The sequence below is a fragment of the Typopeltis vanoorti genome, chromosome 15, assembly GCF_054136105.1.
Source record: "Typopeltis vanoorti isolate ZY-2024b chromosome 15, IOZ_Tvanoo_1.0, whole genome shotgun sequence".
In the NCBI taxonomy this organism is placed as follows: domain Eukaryota; kingdom Metazoa; phylum Arthropoda; class Arachnida; order Uropygi; family Thelyphonidae; genus Typopeltis; species Typopeltis vanoorti.
In genome coordinates, this window is record NC_143563.1 from 108,463,498 (window position 1) to 108,486,291 (window position 22,794).

The window sequence follows — 22,794 nt, forward strand, 5'->3', positions numbered from 1 at the left end:
ATTCTTCCCACTTGAGTAGTAACCTGGAGGTGAAGGAAATAGCAATATCAACCTTGAAGGTGAGGGCTTGAAGTGAAAATTGTAGAGAAGAATATCCTGATCAGAAATTTGTCAACTTGATGCCTATCACACCTAATATTCCGATTACCATCTTGGTGCAAAAGATCGGCATAAGGTGAAACAGGAGTTCTCTAATAATACTGGAATAGCAGGTTCAATTAACATTATGTATTATATTTTGAGCAGTTTGACTGGATGTGAAGCACTCAGAATAGAATGAGAAACTGATACTTATCTGTCTCCACATGACTTTATGAGATGTGGCTGGGTGTTGACCAATCCACCAGTAAGAACTGGCAGGTGCTGCACCACCTTTGCTACGAGTTGCCAAGGGATATACCACCTTACCTCAGTCCTGAAGATATTTTCAGATGCAATCTTTTTATTACACTTAGATAAAGGATTAAACTAAATTTATTATAGTCTAACCAAGTGCAAAATAAACTTCCAACATCTTTCTCTAAATCTAGAGTAATTTAATAATAAGGTGGTATACCGGTAGGCAACTCGTATAGGTAAATATAACCCCTTCATCGCCTCTGCCTTAGTATCACCACTCTGGATCTGCCTCCCACTGACGAGACTTCAATAAAGGTCGAAACCGTTCTGGGTAGTGGCCCTTCCCTTAATGCATAGCAGCATGCATGTCTGCAAGGAGATGTGCTTTGCATTATGGGAGATACTGAGACAAGGAGTGATGAGAGCTTTCATCACCTTTGCTACAAGTTGCCAAGGGATGTACCACCTTACCTCAGTCCTAAAGATATTTTCAGGCACAAACTTTGTTTACTGATACTTGGATAAAGGATTAAACTAAATTTATTATAGTCTAACCAAGTGCAAAATAAACTTCCAACATCTTTCTAAGTGAAAGACATTATATACCAATTGAAGGGATCAGTAATGTCGGGCTGAAAAAATTTTTAAATAATGCTAAGGTGTCACAAAGAGAGATATTGCTGTAAAAAAAGTGATGTCAAAACCAACCATATATCAGCACTTTCACAGATAAAATTCCAGACTAAAACCCATTAGTCCTCCCCCCCCCCTCCCTCACCACACACGCAATATACATATATTCTAAGAAACTACTGGGAGCAACATCAATGGTTGGAATACCAATCACAGTAACACCTCATAAAACACTCAACTGTTGTAGAGGAGTGATATCAGAATGGGATCTTCTTGATGTTCCTGGTGAGAAGATATGTTCAGATCTTAAAGATCAGTTTCTGATCATCTACACAACGGGTTGAAAGTCAATAGGAAAATGTTATCTTTCTTTATTTCAAAAAATTTAGAATTACTTGCAGGATCTACCAAAACTGTTAATAAATTACGTTATGGAAACATTGTGTCAGCAGCATTTCAAGAAACTACTAGGTATGGGTGGAATACCAATCACAGTAACACCTCATAAAACACTCAACTTTTGTAGAGGAGTGATATCAGAAATGGATCTTCTTGATGTTCCTGGTGAAGAGATGTGTTCAGAGCTTAAAGATCTGGGAGTGACAGGTGTGAGGTGCATCCTGATACATAGGGATGGTAACCTGGTTCCAACTAGGAACATCAACCTTTTGTTACACCTAAGCCTCCAACATTGTTAAAGCAGGGTATCTTAACTGTCCTGTTGGAACATACATCCCTAATCCACTAAGATGCTTTGAATGTCAGAAATGTAGGCATGTCCAAATTGCCTGTCCTGGCTCTACCACCTGTGCCCAATGTGGCAGAGTTATTTGGATTTCTTTTTGTCGGAAGACTATGAGAGACATAAAGGTAGCTGTTCTTGGTGGAGTGGAGTTAACTCCACCTTTGCCCAGGCATCAATGCAGGAATTGGAAGAGAAGAGTTATGCCAGTAAGTTGGCTTTGTCTTTAGGTGAGGTAACTACAGTACCATCCGGATTGAGAGGAAAACCTGGGTGTGCAGAAGTTGTGCTCAATGGCCTTGGCAAGGGACCAGAAGGAGCTACTCTGCCATTTTAGTCAGGAGGCAAGTTTGCAGCATTTGGCCCTTTCAAAGTTTGACTTGGTCTTTGTGATGATTCTTTTACAACTGTTGTGAGCTTCAGAGTGGGCTTCTGGAGTTTTGGTCTTGAGCCATTCATGGTTAATAAAGGTTTCTTCTTTTACAGCGTTGGCACCCCACCTTTTTTGCGAACCAAGGCTTGGATGATGGCTGAGAATTTGAAGTGGAATAAGGGATGAAAGCCATCATTCCTGTGAGGATGATTCCTGTTATTCAATCTGAGCAGGTGTTTGGATCAGAACTGAAGCAGCAGTCAGATCATGGGAAGGGGGGATAAAAGTCATGGAGGTCCTCCCAGTTGATGCCACTTAGTGCCAAAGGACACGAGACTGTGAGCTGGTGGATGAAGTTTGTTCTGTGACAAGAAAAAACATGTATGAGACTTGTATGTAAATGCCTGCTGTGTCATCCATGACGTGTTCTGTGGACATACCTTTGATCCTGTCTTTAGGAAATCCTGGAGTTTGTAAAATATGTAAAATAAATTGCCATTTATTTACATGTGGATGAGCAATTGAAATAGCAGGGACAGCTTCTCTACAACTGAGGAGCTGCCCAAGCTACATTTGCAGATTAAATGGCAATTTCTGCATTGGTAAATGGAGTCAGCATATTTGTTGTTGTCCACACCTAACCAGTGATAACAATTGTGCTATTTCACCTTCACATAACATCTAACATTGGTGCTGAGCAAAACCACTGTCAGTTTACTTTGGGTAGCAGCATCACACACTGGAGTTGTGTGATTATGTCACACATCTGCATTTATGCCCAACACCAGATGACAAAAGAAAAAGTAAGAAATGAAATCCATTTGTTAATTTTTAAGCTAGTAGTAAAAAGTAAAAGGCTTAGGTTCTGAAACTTACTGTATATAAATTTATGATATTAAAAAAAAAAAAAAAAAAAAAGAACTGAATGAAAGAATGAAAAGCAGTTCCACAAATGGAAGGCAAATAATTCAATTTAACATATTTTTTTCATAAAAATGAATAATGAATATCTCAAATTGTAAGCATGCTGACCTATATTGGTCTTTTTTTTGCAAGGGGAGGTTAAAAACGTTCAACTCATTTATTTCAAGAACATGTTTTCCATGAAATTTAACCTAGTTCTTTTCAGCACAGGCATTCAAAAATAGTGAAAATAATTTCTCATTAGTGAAACAGTTTCTTTCCTTACTCATCAGTGTTTTCATTGAAATGAAAGAACCTGAATAAAATGTCTTTCAATTGCACTGATTTGAAGAACAAAAGATAAAAAATATTACTGTGCTCAAAAAAATAAAGGTACTTTATTTATTTGGACACAGATTAATATTTGTATCACTTGTGAACAAGCAAAATAAATAAAATGGGAATCAAAAGTTGTAAATATTGAAAGGGTTTCTTTTCAGCAGGGAAAAAAAAAACAGTATACTTTAGGCCAGGTCTCCTCTGTTTATTAAATTGTTCCTGTGACTTGTTTAGGTACTTTCATATACAGACTTATTGCATGCTTTCCTCTTTTAACTACTTGAGTCTACCATGAATTTTGGCCTTTTTTTATCCCTACAAAAAACTTCACATGCCTTCTTGGCTGAATTAATTACTGTTTTCTTCAGTCCACTTCATTTCCAAGTTTTGTTCTTGTTTTCAGACTTTTTCATTTTTAACTAAATAATTTTTTAGTCCACAATTTAACTTTTGAAAACTGCTTAGCTCTGACTATTTTTAAACCTTAATATATATATACACATATATTAAAATATGATCTTTATTTTCATTCTGTTGATGACTAGCCACATAATTTTAATTGTATTGTACTGTAATCAAAGCTGACGAATGTTTTATGTATTGTACTTCTCCCAGTATGATTTACAAAAGTATTGATATTTTAAAACAGGTGTACAGGTTTGTTCAAAATTAAAGGAACATTATTATTCTCTTTCATTTGTATATAGTACATTGCATTTATTTCCAGCAACCAATGACCAGAAGGAGTCAAGCCTTAAATCCACCAAAATTTCAAATCTTCAGCCAGTCAGGTAATAACAATACAAATACCAGTCTCAGTGTAGTTCAGACACCATCAGCACAACCAAGGTATGATTACATATATTTTGATTATGGTTATAATTGTAAATGATAGTTTTTATAAGGACGTAGGCAAAATCAAGGAAAAATTTAACAAATTTGCTGTGTGGGAAAATTATGTATTGTACTGATATTTTGGTGGTATCATGATTTATTGATATATTTATATATTGCAACTTAATTCAAAAGATGCAACAGTACAAAAGTTTGATTGAAAGAAGAAATTGGTTTAACAGTGAACTGGGATGGGTATATAGATTGTGATATAGAGCAGACTGATTCTTACTGATTTCACCAGTTCAATAAAAGAGCTAAAAGACCTAAAAATTGCAAAAATAAATTAAAAATGGGAAAGTTTTATACATTGAAATATGTGACTTCTGAAATTTTTGGACTTAAACTAGCTCAGTAGAAAATAATAGTTCAAAATGAGAAAAAAAACATCGACAGTTGATATATCTCTATAGTTCATCCATTGATGAAGTTTTGTTTACAGGCTATTAAATTGATAATGAACACAGAGGATATTAGAGATCCATCATTATTTTGCAACCAGATTAAAAAAAAATTGGAACTGGTATTAAATTAGAATTAGTCACTGATATATTTAGGGAATTGTTGATTATCTGCCTCAATTTTTTTTTTAATTATGTCAAATAGAATTAAAAATCAAAATGGTATTAATTTAATGCAATTAAACAAACTTTTTTTTATCAGAATATTTACTTTTTCTCTTAAAAAATTGAAAGATAATTTGCTATTTCATCTCAAACAGATTCACTTACAGAATTAAGCAAAGAAAATCATGCAGAATATTGTAATTCAAATTTACTTCTTATATAATCATTGTTTGGAATATAAAGGACCATTAAGCAGGGTGTTTTTTTTTTTTTTTTTAAATATATATATCACAGAGAGCCTATAGCAAATTGATGGCACTTGTGGACAGGCATGTATTAACCCTTCAACCGGCCAGGACGTATATATACGTCCAGCTAAATCTGGATATGATCACTACACCTGTTGAAAGAACATGGATAAGAAGTGTAATTTGGCTGTTCTGTCCTTTAGAAGGTGTGATAATCCTTCACGCTGTAGTGAACACTTAAACAGATTATCTCACGAAACCGAGTCTCAGTTCTCTATAACAAGAAACACAGTTCCTTGTTTTTTGTTGGGAAACTTCACTGTTAGTTATATTAGAGAGACTAAAAATATAGAAATTATTTTTATTTTCTCTTTTTATTGTACAGAGTATAATTCCAGGACAAAATATAAATCCTTGCATACTTTCTTCACTTAAATATTGCATTACCTTGGAGAACCAGTGTTTAATGTTTTTGTGCTAATATTGTCATATCGTATCACTAAGTTTTTTCAAAATAATCTACTGTTCTTTGCACTTTCACCTTTTGGTTTTCCTGTATAATCGGTCTTTATAAAATGAAATAAACGGTCATTATTTAAATTGATATGATATTTAAATCTCTGATACAAAATATGTATATGTGCATGCATCAAATGTGAAATTTTATATTTTCCCAATAGAATTGAACTTTATTTCGACTTTGATAGTTTTACATCCCTCCCCCCACACACACACTCTTGCCGCAACACTACCACACACCCGAAAACTGTTATGAAACATAGGTACAGTTTTTATTTAATTCGTGATTTTTCCATAATAATTGTTCCACATAACGTTTAATTTTTTGACACAGAAACTAAGTTTTGATTATTATAAATTAGCAAATTATAAATAAGAAAATATACATATTATTTCCTCATTATTAAAAATCAGGAAGTTATGTGACATTAGGTAATAGGGGAAATTAATATTTAACCACTGCATTATTCTGATATTGCATTTAACCAAATGCAATATCAGAATAATATGTTTCGAATGTCTGCTAATCAATCAGAAAGATGGAAAAACAAAACAAGGAATTTCTGCCTGTAAAATATTCAGTTGTTGTGTACTGCCTGCTGGGCATGTTCTTTTTATCTGGTTCCCAGTATGTGTGTGTGTGGGGGGGGTAATCTCCGTTAGTCTACAACTTGTTACTGGGCAGAAAGTAATATTAGAAAGTATACCCAATACACAGTTCATTTGTGAGATGGCAAGCAAGAGCAATAGCAGTAATTTTTTCAAGATAATTGTATCAAATAATTTAGAATTTTTCAATAATAAAAGTGAAATTGATCACTATAAATAAGGAACTCATTTTTGGCATAAATACTGCATCAGCCTGTTTTCTGTGTGAGGATGGTCTGAACAACTGAAAACAAAACAAGATATTCTTGCTTGAGCCAATTTAGTGCAACTTCTGGGAAACTTTCTCTCTTGTGTTCCTCAAAAGAGTAATCTAAGACTTTTGCTTAACCTCCAGCTCCAGCTAAGAGGATTATTGTCCAGCATTTCTAAGACATATTTCAGAAATAGCAACCAGCAGCAATAGGAGTAGTAATATTTTGATTTAAAAAAAAAAAAAAGAAACAAAAATAACAACTGAACTTTCTTTGTGTGGTATACAGTTTTACATATTGAAAATATAGTATAGTATTTCTAAATCTTAGAATAATTTCAGCAGACTGCTGAACAGCTGATTTCAGAAATTAGAAGCTTCAAATATACAACAATATATTTCTTTTGTCAAAACGGTAAACTGAAATAAGAGATTTTGAATACTGTCTGAAAGCTTTCAAACCAGTAGAAATTTAAAGTAGTTATGTAACTGAGTTCCATGAGAGGGGGGGGGTGAGTTGCAGTAAAAAATCCTAAAAATGAGCATAAATTTTGAATAATTCCATACAGGATATTCTTCCTATTATATTTTCAACATATCTATAATGGTTAAGCACTGGATATTATAGTAATGTGCATCCTACGAAAAAAAAAAAAAAAAAACTGTTGCAATTTCGAGCGAAAGAAGGCGGCGAAGAGTCTCTGATAAAATACCATTAGGTATAAATTTTTGATACTAAAAAAGACGCAATATCGGAAACCGAGTAATGCCGTTTATAATCATTTGTCGATCATAAAAAAAATATTTTAAAAAATTGTTCCTAAAATTGAAATGTGACAATCCATATAAAGGTATTTTGCAAAGAAAGAAAGTAAAATGTCATATTTATTTCACTAAATGTTATTTAAAAATATAAATATTTGAAAAAATATTTTAAATGTAAATATAAACATTTGAAAATTCGCGAAAAAAATTATATTGTCAGTAAAGTGAAGGAAGTTTACTATTACTAAAATATATTCATTGCAAAGGCTGATCTATGGTCATTATATTTCTCAATTCCATTTAAAGAATGACATTGGAGTGGAAGAAATAGCAGCAAAACAATGGAATTCCTGGATACTCACCCAGTTGCTTGAAGATGAAATATTGAGAATGAAATGCGATATATTCCTAAAATCAAGATCTTCGAGTCTAAGCATTTTGTGAAGAAAAAAATATCCATGTGTATGGAGAATTGCAGTGGGTCTCACTTAATCTCATTCTTTTCACTGAATGCTTAAGTTAGTCATCTCTGGCAAGGGTAAGGAGTTTTTTCTTCAAGGTAACTTCGGATTTTCATCCCAAGAAAATCTATTGTAAAACCCACTATTTCAGACAATAACGTGTTAGGGATGATGAGGAGGCAATGCCTGACAGTTGTCCCTTCATCGGATGCTGCTTATAATTAGTGATAGTCCTGGGCCAGCTATCTCTAATTGGTTACAGGTGAAGATTGAACTGTCCATAAGTCTCAATAAGTTAAATATGGCTAAAACAGCCTCACCTACACTCTATAAGGGAATTAAAGACATTAGCTGATTTTGATCACTGTAAAAAAGTAACTAAATTTAATCGACTAAATACTGAAATTTTCCATTAATAAATTTACTTAATATCACTGTAGTATAAAACTGTGGTAATTCAAAAGTAACTGATTATTATTGTATGGACACATCCACAGAGTCCGAAGACTCCTTGTGAGAGACCCACTCTATTCCAACAATCTGTCACACCTCTCCTTGAACCCATTAACAGACAAAGTACTCACAACTGACTCTGGCAACCCATTCCATTCATTCACAACTCCACGCAAAAAATCTAGTGCCCACACCCCTACTAACCACACCTTTATTCAACTTCCAGGAACAAACCCTTGTTCTGGTCCCTCTAGCCAAGTGCTGAAACATTTCCTCTACATCACTCCTGTAAAACCCTTTAAGCAACTTAAATGTTTCTATCACTTCCTCTCTTTTTCTCCTATCAACCAACTTTTGCAATCCACATAGGGAACATTCCACAAACCACTCACTATCTTGGTCGCTCGCCTCTAAATCTACACTACTGCTTCATATCCAAGAAACCCAGTGGACCAGATTTGAACACAGTAATCTATGTGGGAAAGAAGAATAACTTCCTTATCTCTACTTGTTAATCTGTTCTTCAATAGCCAAGTATTAAAAGCTGCTTTAGCAATATGTCCTCTAAACTACCCTTAAATCTCTAGCTTAATCTATTTCCTGGAGTACAGTGCCATCAATGTGATACACAGCTTGTAATCTGTTTATTCCAAAATGCATAACTTTACATCTCTCCACATTAAACTGACACCAATTATATTTTGCCCACACTGACAGCCTATTTAAATCCTCATACAAGCTCTCCACATCACCTTGATTAACTATTATTCTACCTAATTTTGCATCATCAGCAAAAAACTGAATATTTCCTTTCAGATTATTTCCTGTATCATTTATGTATAAATTAAACAGCAATGGTCCCAGCACTGATCCTTGCGACACACCACTAGTCATCTGTTTTTGCCTTGATTCTGCCACTCCATATACCACTTTTTCATATCTGTTCAGCAACCACCCACTTAACCAGTGCCATATCCATCCCCATTTGTTCTAATTTGTGTAACTGAGTTCCATGCGATATTCTGTCAAATGCTTTGTAAAATAATCATATAGCCATTTCCTTTATCCAGCTCAGCTATTACTCTATTATAAAAAGTTAGTAAATTACTAAGGCATGACCAACCCTTCACAAAGTCATGTTGATCTTCATACAGTATCATATTTTTATCTACCCATTCTTGAATTCTCTTCTTGACTAATTTTTCTAGTCAGCAATCCCTCGATTAATGCATCTCCAATTAGGGCATTTTCAATTAGTGCATAATTTTTTTTTCTATACGCAAATTCCTCTAAAATTTGATTAGTGTGCCTATATACATCTTGAAAATAAATTTTACAGATTTTAAAGAATTTTTATCTGTATACATTTTTTTATGGCTAACTATTTAAAGAAATCACTCACCAGGATGAAATAATTAGTTACTGATTTAAAATATTTTGCAAAGTTATTTTTTAATGGTATACAGTACTACAACTTTTTCATGTGCACCATTATCATCATCAAATTTATGACATGTACCCTCAAGGAGTGTGTAGGATATTATAATAGTACTGCATGAAGAACTTACATCAACACTAACTTCCTATCAACAATTTTATTTTCCTCCAAATCAGTCTGTTATTCATGATTCCAACATTATCAGATCTTATATTTTTGTCTTCTAATACACTTTTTAATGTATCAATCCACCTATATCTTGGTCTTCCTCTGGTCTTTTTTCTACCAACCTGGCAGAGAACATTTGTTTTGGTAATCATTCCTCTTCCATTCTGTTTAAGTGACCATACCACCTGAGATTAGCTCTGCTAACAATGTGAAGTTCTTTCATAATATACTCCTTTTTAATATGCTATTGCTACTGATGCCATCTGTTCACACTCTAATATTTCTCAGGACTCATATCTGTGGCCTCTAGTCTTTGGTCAAGTGTTTTATTTCTAACCCTCTCATAAGTTAAAATTGGTTTGGACACTCTTGTATGCAGCTAATTTAGTGTTTTGACTAATTTCTCTCTTATTCCATATAAATTTATTTAGTTGACTTCTTACCATACCATCTTTGTTGATTCTGTTGTCTATTTCCATATTTAATTTACCATCTTCACTAAAAATTGTGCCCAAGTAGCTGAAATGTTTTACCTGTTCTATAGGTTCTCCATTGACAATGCAGTTGATATTTTCAACTGCATTGTCTTCTGCCTATTTTCATTGCCTTTGTCTTGCTTATAAATCCGCTACAAGTCTGCAAAACTTGTAGCGGATTTATTTAGAAGTATAACATCTGCATAAAGCAAAGAGCTGAGATCAACATCTCCAATTTTGATATCAGGTTTAATACCACTTTTCCTTCATAATGTGATCCATATAGATATTGAATAGCAGAGGGGATAATGTACATCCTTGTCTGACACCAGATTTAACAATAAACCAGCTTCCTGTACTTCCTTCAATTCTAACTGCCTGATTTACAACTCAAATAATGACTAAGTATTGCTTGATATAATGTCACATTGACACCATATAACTGTAGCATTTTAAATAGCTTTTCTCTTGGCACCTTGTCATACCTTTTGCAAGTCTACGGAACTTATATACCGATCTTTGTTATATTCCCATGATTTGGTCTCTCTCTCCAGGCTTTCTGAACTATGCAAAACTTTTATACCTCCATACTTGAGCATTCCTGGTTGAATATCATCTACTCCTACTGCATTTCTACATTTCAGGCTTTTGAAGGCTTTTTCTACTTCAAGTATGGATATGTATTCCTAATTGTATGCCAATTGAATGTATTTTTACCACTGTGCTGTCACTACTTGTTTTATTTACAATTTTTCAAAGTACTTACTCCATACATCAAGGCTGTCTTTTTCACCAGTTTTCATGTCACCTTTATCATCTCTAATTCCTTTTACCACACTCTTTCCTCCATTTCTGAGTTTTTTCAACATCCTCCAGAATATTTTGCCACCTTCTTGATATTTATTTTCTATGCTCTTGCCAAAGTCTTCCCATGACTTTTGTGTAGCTAATTTTACACAGTGTTTAGCTTTATTATATTTGTCTCTGTATTCTCTAAGCTCACAAGCTGACTTATTTGCCAGGAACTTTCGATACGATTTCTTCATTCCTTCAGTTTTTGTCTTTTTTGTTTTAATCACCCCATTATGTCGATCTTGTACTGATCCAATTCCTCAGCCAACTCCATTTCTTTGCCGTTCAGGCTTCTTATGTTGATAGTACTGATCTTGACATCTGGTGATGTTGAGCTGGGGTGTGTTTCAGGATTGGTTCCAGTAGCTGACTTTTAGCTGTTTGCCTTGGTTCCCTGGAAAAAAACAACGGGGGGTCTTGTTTAACTGGGCGATGCTTCAAGTTCAACATGCATGCAGACCACTCGAAATCAAAGTATTATGATTGAATTATACAGACTTCTTTCTACATGAATCAAAGATTGTAACCAAAAAGGGATTCCACGAATCACTGACCTTATTGAATCAAAAGCATTAAGTCTCTTTGCAACCTTGAAAGACAGTTTTATCAATGAAAGAAAAGAAGAATTCCATGCTAGTGCCGGGTGGTTTGATCATTTCAAAAAGAGAAATACCCTTCATAATATTGAAATCGTAGGTGAAACTGCAAGTGCAGATAAGGAGGTGGCTGCAAATTACTATCAGTTGCATGAAAAAAAAGAAAGAGAATGCCTGCCAGACTACATTAGGTCAATTCTCTGTTAAGAAGTAGAATAATAAATTTATATTCTGAATATGTTTTATTGTCTTTCAGCTTCATGGTTTTCCTTTAACTAGGCCCTTAATTCTTTTATAAAAACAATTAAGAGTCAAAAAAGAAATTTGAAGAACTCAAATTTCTTTTTTGCAAGGAAAGCAAAATCAGATTCTGCAATATCCTAAGAACTTCCTATTCATCCACCTCTGTTCCCACATTAGTGTCTGTCACATAGGTTAAAGCAGTAACCTATGTGACACTGTGATACTCACTAGGATCATATACACTTGCAAAGTGGTCACTCAGTAACTCAACTATTTTATCTATTTCCGTCTCCTCGTGACCATTATCACTCATTAAAGTTACTCTTCCATAGCCATTCTTTCTTTTACTTGCCACAAAAATGAGAGAACTGTTTGCAATTTCCTTTGACATTCTTGGCTAGATTCTTCTCATTATCTGATTTTGCTTTCCTTGCCATTTTGGTCACCTTTCTTGCCTGAGCCTTGTATTCTTCATGAGTGCTTGCACATCAACTCACTTTCACCCTAATTGCTGAAGCTTTCCTGAAATTTTGCTTCAGCATGCTCTGTGAAAAAACTCTCTTTAAACTCCTAACACCAAAACCATTTAGATGTAGTCCATCAGCATTGTACAAATCTTTCTTCCCATCAAACACAGACCACAGATCCACAAATCCTACATCATTCCTTCTGCATAATCTATGTATAGACTCGTGGGCTACCAAAGACCTCCTCCTCAGTTTGCCTCTATCATAGTGTGGTAGAAGATGCAATCTTCACCTTCTTGCTCTTCAGTTTGCCTCTTCTAACAACTCCTTTACATCCTCCCTCAGAATATTTCTTGCTTCTCAAATCATTTGTACCAATCAAGACAATTATTTCTTTGACTGACCTTTTTGCATCCAGATGGCATGGCTAATATCATGAATTTTTGCACCCGGGAAACATGATTTTATCACGTTTTCATTAAGTACTCTTCTGATCGTATATTATCGTACATAATTTTCTCTTTAACTGCTTTTTCTTGTTTGTTCAATCAGTTATTATTTTAGTTGAGGCAGGAGAGATAGCCACTGACAGTTAATCTGTGCCAGCATGTGGATTACAGATTGAAACTAAAACAGATTTATGGGATAAAACGTATGTTTGACTGTATTAAGGTTACAGCTTTTATTATAATAATAACTTATGCAGCTTGTTATCACACCTCACTTGATTACGATTGGACAAATGTAGTAAGGCTGGGAACTTGACCCAAATAAAATGCATGTTAAACAAGGATATTTCATTCGTAGAAATTTTTTTACTCATATACTTTGTGAACTTTTGTTTTCATCTTTAAATAAAGATAAAAGGAAGCTGTATAACAAATTCATTTAACACAAAATCACTGTAACAAGAACAAATTTAATCAACTAAATACTGAAATTTCACTTTAATAAATTATTTAATATTGCTATAGTATTGTTAGTGTGTGCGCGTGCGCCTATAAAGCTATCCTAATTCAAAGGCAACTTGCAGTTGACATTTGACAAATAGCCAACAACAGATACTTTCTATAGCAGTACATGGATAGCAGATCAACTAAAAAACAGATCTGTGAGATCCAAATACATTTGAGTGCATTTAAGTTACACATTTTTTAATGTAGTTAATGTAATAATAGTAATACTTCCATATCAGGTATTTACATTTTCACATTTTCAATGTATATGACATTTTATATGTGAAATTAGTGAAGCATTGAAAATTTCAAAAGTAATTCTGATATTAAGTTACACATATATATAATATATTGTTAGGACATTATATTTAGTTGTTCTGTACTTAGCACTACAGAAATTATGTTGTTATGAACTATAGTGTGTGTGTGTGGGGGGGGGTTCTCTAGGCATAATTTTTCCTACATTTGGAGTGGTGCACCTAGGCCCTCCTTCAGAATGCTTAATTATATTCAGAAAATAGCAGTTGATTACACCTCGCTCACAGTCTCTCTCTCTCTCTCTCGTTGCTTTCCTATAGATGCTCTGTTGCTGCATTATGCCTTCTCTGTCAGTATTTCCATGGGCACTGTTGCTATTACTACTACCGCACTCGACTAACCACTAGGATTCCTCCACTTTCCTCTTAATATATACAACTACGAGTACCTACTGGTCAACAACCAGTATTTTCATTCCATTTGTCTCTGATAGTTTCTGTATTGTACTTAATAAGAAAATAAAGCTACTATGTTTTGCTTGCACTGGTGCATTTTGGTATCTGTGAGAGATAGATTCACTATCCAAGGACATTTTCACTCCCTTCTTTGGAAGGAATAGAAGTAGTGAGAAAAGTCTTGAATAAAAATTATTCCTTCTCTGTTTTACATTTATAACAGTCATTACTGAATATGTTTTCTAAGAATTTAGAAAATTTCTTAAACATAAAAGCAAAATATAAATAAATAAAAAAGAGGCATACACATAACAATCACAACACATATACAGGTTAATGTTCTTCATTTGCACGTGTAATTCATACCATGCCTAGATGATGCATCTGATTAACGCTATTAGTTCAATAGATGTGTCCTCTATAGTCTTCATGGCTTAGTTGGTGTATTGTTGATGCCCTTTGGTGGAAAAGACTTTGGTTTGAATGCCATCTAGGATGTGCAGAACATTTATAAGAAGTGTTTTTTCATATGGAGTGGCAAATTTCTTCCTTCCGTTAACTCAAGTTTTTCATACCGCAAAACAGCCAAACTGGCTAGGAAAACACACATAATTTACAGACAATACACTGGCCTCATAACCTTAGTTGCTTCTACCAAAAATCAAAAAACCAATAAACCAACCAACTGCTCTGTAATCATTTATTAAGCTACCAGTGCATGCAGATGCTATTCATTATTTTATGTGTATTCTTTTTTTGAATTATTTTCAGAAACATTTTGAGAACATCACTCATTAGACTGATCATTCTATAGTCATTACAAGTTTTTGCATGATGAAGGTCGACTGTAACCAGTCTTGAGGGATATGCCTGTATCATAGATCTTATTAAATAGCTTTATTAATATAGTAATGTTGTTGCCTTCTAATAAGTTTACTATTTCTGCTGGTATTCTATCAAGGCCTAACGCTTTACCATTTTTAGCATTGTTCGGCACATATTCTACTTCTGATCTACTTAGAATGCATGGACCTTAAATTTTGTTGGATTGTGATCTGCATTGATCCATGAGAGAAAGAATTTTGTCAGTTATCCAATCTTTCTTTTTGCTGCTCTATCAGGACACATTTCACTATGAAAACAGATTTTAATTTGTCCCATCAGCCCTCATGATATCATTCTTGATAAGTGCTATCTCTTGATTCAGATTTTGACTCAGTTTTTTCCTTATCTCTGGATTTTTTAACTTTCCTAGATCAAATCTTTTTTATTGATGTTTCTTAAGTATAGCTTTCAGTCTAAGTTTTAACTCTTTCACCAGTAGATTATGATCAGAAGCAATATCTGCACTAGGGTAGGTTTTTGTACTGTTTATGGAACTTTGAAATAGTTGATTAATTATCAAGTAATCAGTTTGGTTTCTGACTATATTTGTATTATTATCCTGCGGTGATCGGTAAGTATATAACTTCCAGGGTTGTAGCCATGTTTTTGTGATTATTAGTTCCACTTCTAGGCAGAATTAAATAAGACAGCCTCCTCTCAGATTTCTTGTTCCCAGTCCATGTTCACCAACCATTTCTCCACTTCTACCTTTCCCAACTTTCGCATTGAAATCACCCACGATGATGTTAATATCATGTTTCTTTGTATTTTTCATTAGTTCTTTTAATTGATCATAAAATTCTTCGATCTCTGTATCATTCTGGTCAGCAGTAGGGGCATAGACCTGTATAATATCGATATCTAGGTTGACCTTTCAGTTTTAATAACATCATCTTATCTGAGTAGGGGATGAAGGATAACAGTGACTTATTGGCATCTTTGTTTAATATTATTCCAACTCCATTTTTATGATTATTTTCACTATTTCCAGAGTGGTACATTGTCATGTCATCAACTTGAGTTTTGTCTAGTCCTGGCCACCTAACTTCACTCATTCCTAAAATCCCAATTCCAAGTCTTTGTTTGCTCTCACTTGGATAAAGGATTAAACTAGATTTATTTTAGTAAGTTCTTCATGTAATACTATCATAATATCCTGTACACCCCTTGAGGGTATGTGTGAGGAATTTGATAATGATCATGATGACAAATTTGGCATGAAAATTAGCAATCATTAGACCAAAACTATGAAAATAGGCAGGAACATAGAAAACTTTATCTACATTCTGAATGGAAGCATACAGAAAAGTAAAATATTTTGGCATCTTCCTTTTACGAGTTGTCCCAGTCCTGAAAATACTTCAGGCACAAACTTTGCATGCTTACACTTGTATAAAGGATTAAACCAAGTATATAATTTCTTGGTATCTTTAATTTATAGTATAACCAAGTGAAAAAACTTCCAACAACATTCTTTCCATTCCTGTGGAATCTTTCCTGGGCTGAGACTCAAGTTATACAAATATGCCAAGGGCCTAGCAAATTTTGCTGGGCATTCCTTTAACAAACATGCTGATATTGCCAAATTGTTATGGAAACAGTCTAGAACCTCCTTCTCCTGCACTTCTTTTCATCCAGTGTGGGAGTAACACTGTGCACTTAGTTATATACACCAGGTTGATAGATCTAGGCAACATCATCACTCATTATTTAAATTATTGCATCTGCTTCTAATACAAGGATACCCACCATCTGCATTCAGTAAAGTTATTCTTCTGCAGCAATTCATTCTTTCTTTCCTTTACTTGCAGCATAACGATAAAATTCTTTTGGGTTGCCTTTGGGCCTGTGCAGCCAATTTCTTTTTATACTCCAACTTTGCTTTACCTAGGATACTTGTAACTTTTCTGGCCTGAGCTTTATGTATTTCATAACTCTCGCTCTTATTTTCTTGATATTCCTTCCATCTTCTTTTGGATTTCTTGCTTAATGAGATTGCACATCCTATCTCATCTTATTTATTCTTTGAACTCTTATAAGGACATATTTGGATAATGCATCATTTATACACCTTTTCAAAGCTTCCTGTTTGCTGCTGATATTCTACTTAATATGAATTCTTGTAACATTGACTTTCAGCACACTGTATCTATGTTAATTTTTTTTATTTTGGTATCCTCTCCACACAGGAGAGAGAGAGAGAGAGAGTGCAGAACCTATAGCACTATTGTGCTATAGGTTCTGCACTGTGTAATGTGTAGGCATTCTTTTAATATTTTTACCCCTCAAAAATGTGTAATATCTATCATACCCATGCATAAAAGGCTGCAATTCTGCTATAACATTAGTGCTATGTGTAAGCAGGAGATTATGGAGAAAATAATGAATCTGTTGTTTCCTTGAACACCTGTAGGTTTTAATCATTTGGAAAGACAGAATGAGAAAGGTTGTTCAAAAGAACAACAGTAGTAGAATGAAGAAAATTTGGCTTTATTAAGTTTGAAACCAGATAGTATCACTAATGGCAAACAGTATAGAGCCTTGGTCTCTTATTAACTTAGTCAACCCACCTTTCTGTGGTGTGGTCTATTTCTGCAAAAAGGCTCTGGCATTCCCAGTGAGCATTCCTGCTGCAAAAGGATATCTTCCTGCTTGAGGAAATGCCAGTGCAAAGGCAAAACACTCCATTGTGCATATTGGAGGCTTTAGGTGATGAATGCTTCCCTCTAGGACAAGAGGTTCTGGTTTGTATCCTCTCCTCCGTTTTGTGCATGCAGTGTAAGTGATACCCTTCAAGGGCTTGCAAGGCATGGTTAAAGATCCCATTTTGAGGTAAATTAGTAAAAATGTGGTGCCTAAGTATATACACAGGACAAGACTTTTCAGTATTAAGTTAGGAGGCTTTCCATTCACCTAGCACATAATCTCACTGCTGTGTACTCTGGCAATTCATGTCTGGAAGCCAAGTCCAAGTAGTGGTATATGAGGCACTGGTCTCCATGCCACGTTATGTCAAGGAGACCAGTCACTCTCTGTTTGGATGTCATGTCCAAGAGTCACCTTAAAGTACAAGATATCTCTCTTTTCACCTAACTAAAATTATAAATTACAGCAGACAGTATCACTCTGCCTGGTAGAAATCTCTCTCTTGAAGTCTCTCTCTCTCGCTAGATGATAAATGTCATTCACCACTTAGCAGATGGTGTTACCTGTAGGTTTCACTAAAGCAGGACCTTGAACTTGACTGTATATTATGTCCTTCACATGTCAGACAGACATATTTTTACACTTTTCAATGTATAGAGTATGGTAGACTGAATATTTCTTGGTTAAATCTTATTTGTAAAATTAGTATATGCAAACTGTCATAATGGTAGAGCAAATCTTACATGTGATTCTGATTTTAAATTTGTATATAAATATATCAATTTATAAAGGAAATTTTCAAAAGGAAATAAATTACTTCTGAAATTTTGCTTTACATAAATCAGTTTCTGCACTCATTGACTACATTATGAACAGGTGTGACCACGTATTTTCTGAAACAGAATGTTTGAAATAGGTTGTTACGACAGTATATTTAAGAGAGTGGTCTGAAAATTTCTCGGTCTAACAATGAAAAAACGAATTTATAATTTCGAAATTATTTTTATCTTTCAACATAATCTTCCTTAAGACTAATACATTTATTCCAACGATTCTCCAGCACCGTTATCCTGTCCCTGTAGTGGTTCTCAGTAAGATCTGCAAAATACCCCTCTACCCTGCAATCATTTCTTGATTCAAAGAAAAACACTGACCAGCGAGGAAGAGTTTTAGTTTTGGGAAGAGATAGAAGTCAAGGGGAGTCAAATCTGAGGAATAGGGTGGATGTTTCAACAATTCATAGTGCAGATCCCTTAATTTTCCCATAGCCAAAACACTTTTGTGGACAGGTGCATTGTCTTGATGAAAGATGATTTTTGTCTTCTGCAAACCAGGTCTCATGAATTTTTTTGTCTAGTCTGATTAAAAGATCGGAATAATATTCCCCAGTTATTGCTTTACCCTCTTCATGATAATTAATAAACAAAATGCCTTTAGCATCCCAAAAACACCAATGCCATGACCTTTCCTGCTGATGGAACCCACTTTGTCTTCTTTGGCTTTGAACAACAGGCTTCTGTCCACTGTTTTGACTGCTGTTGGGATTCAGGTGTTTAATGGTGAATCCAAATCTCATCCATAGTAATAAATTGATGCACATGATCAATTTTGTTCTTGTTAAAACGCTCCAAGCACTGTTCAGAGATTTTCATAAACAAAATAAACAACAACATAAGTGCGTTTTTGATCAGCTGTGAGCAAGTGCAGCACCCATCTTGCGCAATGCTTTTTCATGTGCAATTCTTCATGCAAAATATACCCTACGTGTTCTTTTGAAATGCCCATAGTCTCAGAGATTTCACGCACTTTGACTCACCAGCCATCCAATACCATATCGTGCACTTCATCAATGATTTCTGGTGTTGTTACTTTTTGGATGTCCTTCAAGTGGATCATCTTCAAGGCTGGTATGACCACGTTTGAACTTGGCAGCCCATTTCTTAATTGTCGAAACTGAAGGAGAAGAGTGCCCATAAACCTTTATGAACTTTGAATGAATTTCTTTGGCTTTAAACCTTCTTTTACAAAGAATTTTATAACCGCACGATACTCAATTTTATCCATTTCAAGGGATACAGACAACACACTTTTGCTTCAGATAGCTGTATAAAACAAACTACTTGATAGAATGACTTGCAATTTCACATGGATACTTATGACAGATGTATCAACTTAGGGAAAAAATCATGCTGATGGTGCTGCCATTTATGGTCAGGGCCAAGAACTTTTTCGACCATCCTTGTAGTTACATACTCTGTTCTGTTTGGCTCTACAACGAAACTTTATTTGTATTCCTGGCAAGGGGAGTTAATTATGCAGGCTCATTTTCATTCCACTTGTCTCTGAATACACTATTTTTTTCCAAATATTCTACATAAACTCTGTCTCTACACTGTATTTAATGATACAATAAAGCTACTAGTTTTTCTTATGTCTACAATATAGTGCCTGTTGAAGAAGGAATTTTTTTTTTTTTTTTTTCACTATTTCACTATATAGGACAATTTCATTTTAGTCTTCTGAAAGAATATGCATAGTGAGCAAAAATCCATTTATTCCTATGAATAAAAATAAATCCTGTTTCATAAAGAAATGACTGTCTGTCATGCATATACATATCTTTTACAACTCATAAAATAATGTAATAATTGTGAATTCTTAAAATAACTTTCTGCATAAAAAGAGAAGTTATGTGTGTATGTATTACTATGAAAAAAGTGTATGCTGAACATAATAGTCATTAGTGTTGAGAGTTTATTTTTCACTTGGTTAGACTATAATAAGTTTAGTTTAATCCTTTATCCAAGTGTGGGCAAAGAAAGTTTGCGCCTGAAAGTATCTTCAGGACTGGGGTAAGGTAGTGCAACCCCAGGCAACTCGTTGCAAAGGTGGAGAAAGCTCTCATTACTCCTATCTCAGTATCTCCCATAATGCAAAGCACATCTCCTTGCGGATATGTGTAATGCTATGCATTAAGGCAAGGGCCACTACCCATACCGGTTTCGACCTTTATTGAGGTCTCTTCAGTGGGAGCCAGGCCCAGTAGTGGAGATACAAAGGCAGAAGCAATGAGAGGTCATCCTAACCTATAGCAGATGCCAAAGGGTGTGCAACCTTATTATTAAATTACTCCGGATTCGGAGAAAGATGTTGAGAGTTTATTTTTCACTTGGTTAGACTATAATAAGTTTAGTTTAATCCTTTATCCAAGTGTGAGCAAACAAAGTTTGCACCTGGAAGTATCTTCAGGACTGGGGTAAGGTAGTGCAACATCAGGCAACTCGTTGCAAAGGTGGAGAAAGCTCTTATTACTCCTATCTCAGTATCTCCCATAATGCAAAGCACATCTCCTTGCGGATATGTGTAATGCTATGCATTAAGGCAAGGGCCACAAGACCTCAATAAAGGTCGAAACCGGTATGGGTAGTGGTCCTTGCCTTAATGCATAGCATTACACATATCTGCAAGGAGATGGCTTTGCATTATGGGAGATACTGAGATAGGAGTAATGAGAGCTTTCTCCACCTTTGCAACGAGTTGCCTGGTGTTGCACTACCTTACCCCAGTCCTGAAGATACTTTCAGGAGCAAACTTTGTTTGCTCACACTTGGATAAAGGATTAAACTAAACTTATAATAGTCATTAGTGAATAACAGAAAATTCTTCTTAGAAAACAAAGCGAAATAGAAATATACATAACATGGCTCAACAAATAGTACAATATGATTTTACTTGCATAATGCGTCCATCATCACACATGTATTCATGCCTTGCCTAGATGAATCATCTAATCAGCATTATTAGTTCAGTGGATAAGTCCCTCCATATAGCTCTTTACTAAGCAGTTGATGTATGCAGCCGCTATTAGTTATTGATTAATTATTTATATTTTGCAAGCAGGATTTATTGAAGAAAATACATTGGAACGTGGGGAAAGAAATGAATGAGGTGACCTCCCAGCCGAATTTGTAGAAGCAGAAAGGCTGTACATCATGAATAGTTTTTTAAAAAAAGAGAACTGGAAAAAGATGAACTTGGCAATCTCCAAATGGAGAGACAAGAAATGAAATTGATTTCATTCTGACAGATTGCAAAAGATGTCGAATTCATTGAGACCACCATCCAATAAGAGCCACCCTCAAAACACTAAGAAAAAATGAAGAATGCATACAAGCACAGTCCAACCATAAAAAACACTCAAAACAGATAAACCCAGAAGAATTTAGAAAAAATGTGGAAGAAACTGAACTGGAAATTAAAAAATTACATGGAAGATTTAACAAACTTTAATAATCAGTTAATGAACTGCAAAGAAAGAACCTCCTATGAAGTTCCTCCTAAGACCAGGGAATGCCTATCAGCAAGAATGATAGAACTATTGAAGCAAGAAGAATACTGAAAGATACAGGAAAAGACTGCTTAGAATATAAAATTATCTGTAAACAACTGAGGCAGAATATCAAAGATGTCTATAACATATATAGAACGACAAAATTGGCAGAAGCAGCTGGGCTCCGCAGTAACCTAAAAAAAGTAGAAAAAGAAATAAATCTAAAGCAACCTCTGCCATCAGCCTTCATAGACAATCAAGGAAACAGACATACAAACAGAGGTGAAATGGAAAAAATAGCAAAATCGTTTTATGAGAACCTTGACTCATCTAAACAAGTAATCACAGCTCCAGTACCAGACGAAAATTTGGAATACCATCTGTCCTACCTGAAGAAGTAAAAATGGCTATCCTCCATATGAAAAATGACCGATCACCAGGAATTGATTGTATAAAATCTGGTGAATTAAAAATGGGTGGACAAATACTCTTTAAAGCTCTAGCAGAAAGATTTACCCGACATATACAATTAGGGAAAGTACCTAATGAATGGAAAACATCAAAGACCATAATTCTGCATAAAAATGGTAATAAAGAAGACATCAGTAACTACAGACCCATCTGTCTATTAGCGCACACACATAAACTATTCACCAGTCATCCTAAACAGAATACAAACCTCCATCAACGAAAATGGCTGCTAAAAACAGGCCGGTTTCAAAAAAATGCTTTTCAACAATAGATCACATTCAAACTATTACTCAGCTAACAGAAAGATGCAGAGAATACCAGATCCCACTTTGTCTTCTTTTTATAGATTTTAAAAAGGCATTTGACACTGTTGAGCATAATGCAGTATTCCAAGCTTTAATAGAACAAGGTGTAGAAAAAGCATACATCCAACTCATAAAAGATATCTACAAAGAAGGC

At 34.6% G+C, this 22,794-nt stretch overlaps 1 protein-coding gene across 2 annotated transcripts in view; it reads left to right on the forward strand.

Moving 5' to 3' along the window:
• The window catches only part of Cdc27 (cell division cycle protein 27), a 392,586-nt gene that overhangs the window by 158,731 nt on the left and 211,061 nt on the right, over window positions 1–22,794 (forward strand). For both annotated transcript variants that reach the window (XM_090405839.1, XM_090405840.1), the window contains exon 9: window positions 4,057–4,178. In XM_090405839.1, the coding sequence (XP_090261965.1) occupies window positions 4,057–4,178 (122 nt within the window). The remainder of the gene's footprint in view (window positions 1–4,056; window positions 4,179–22,794) is intronic.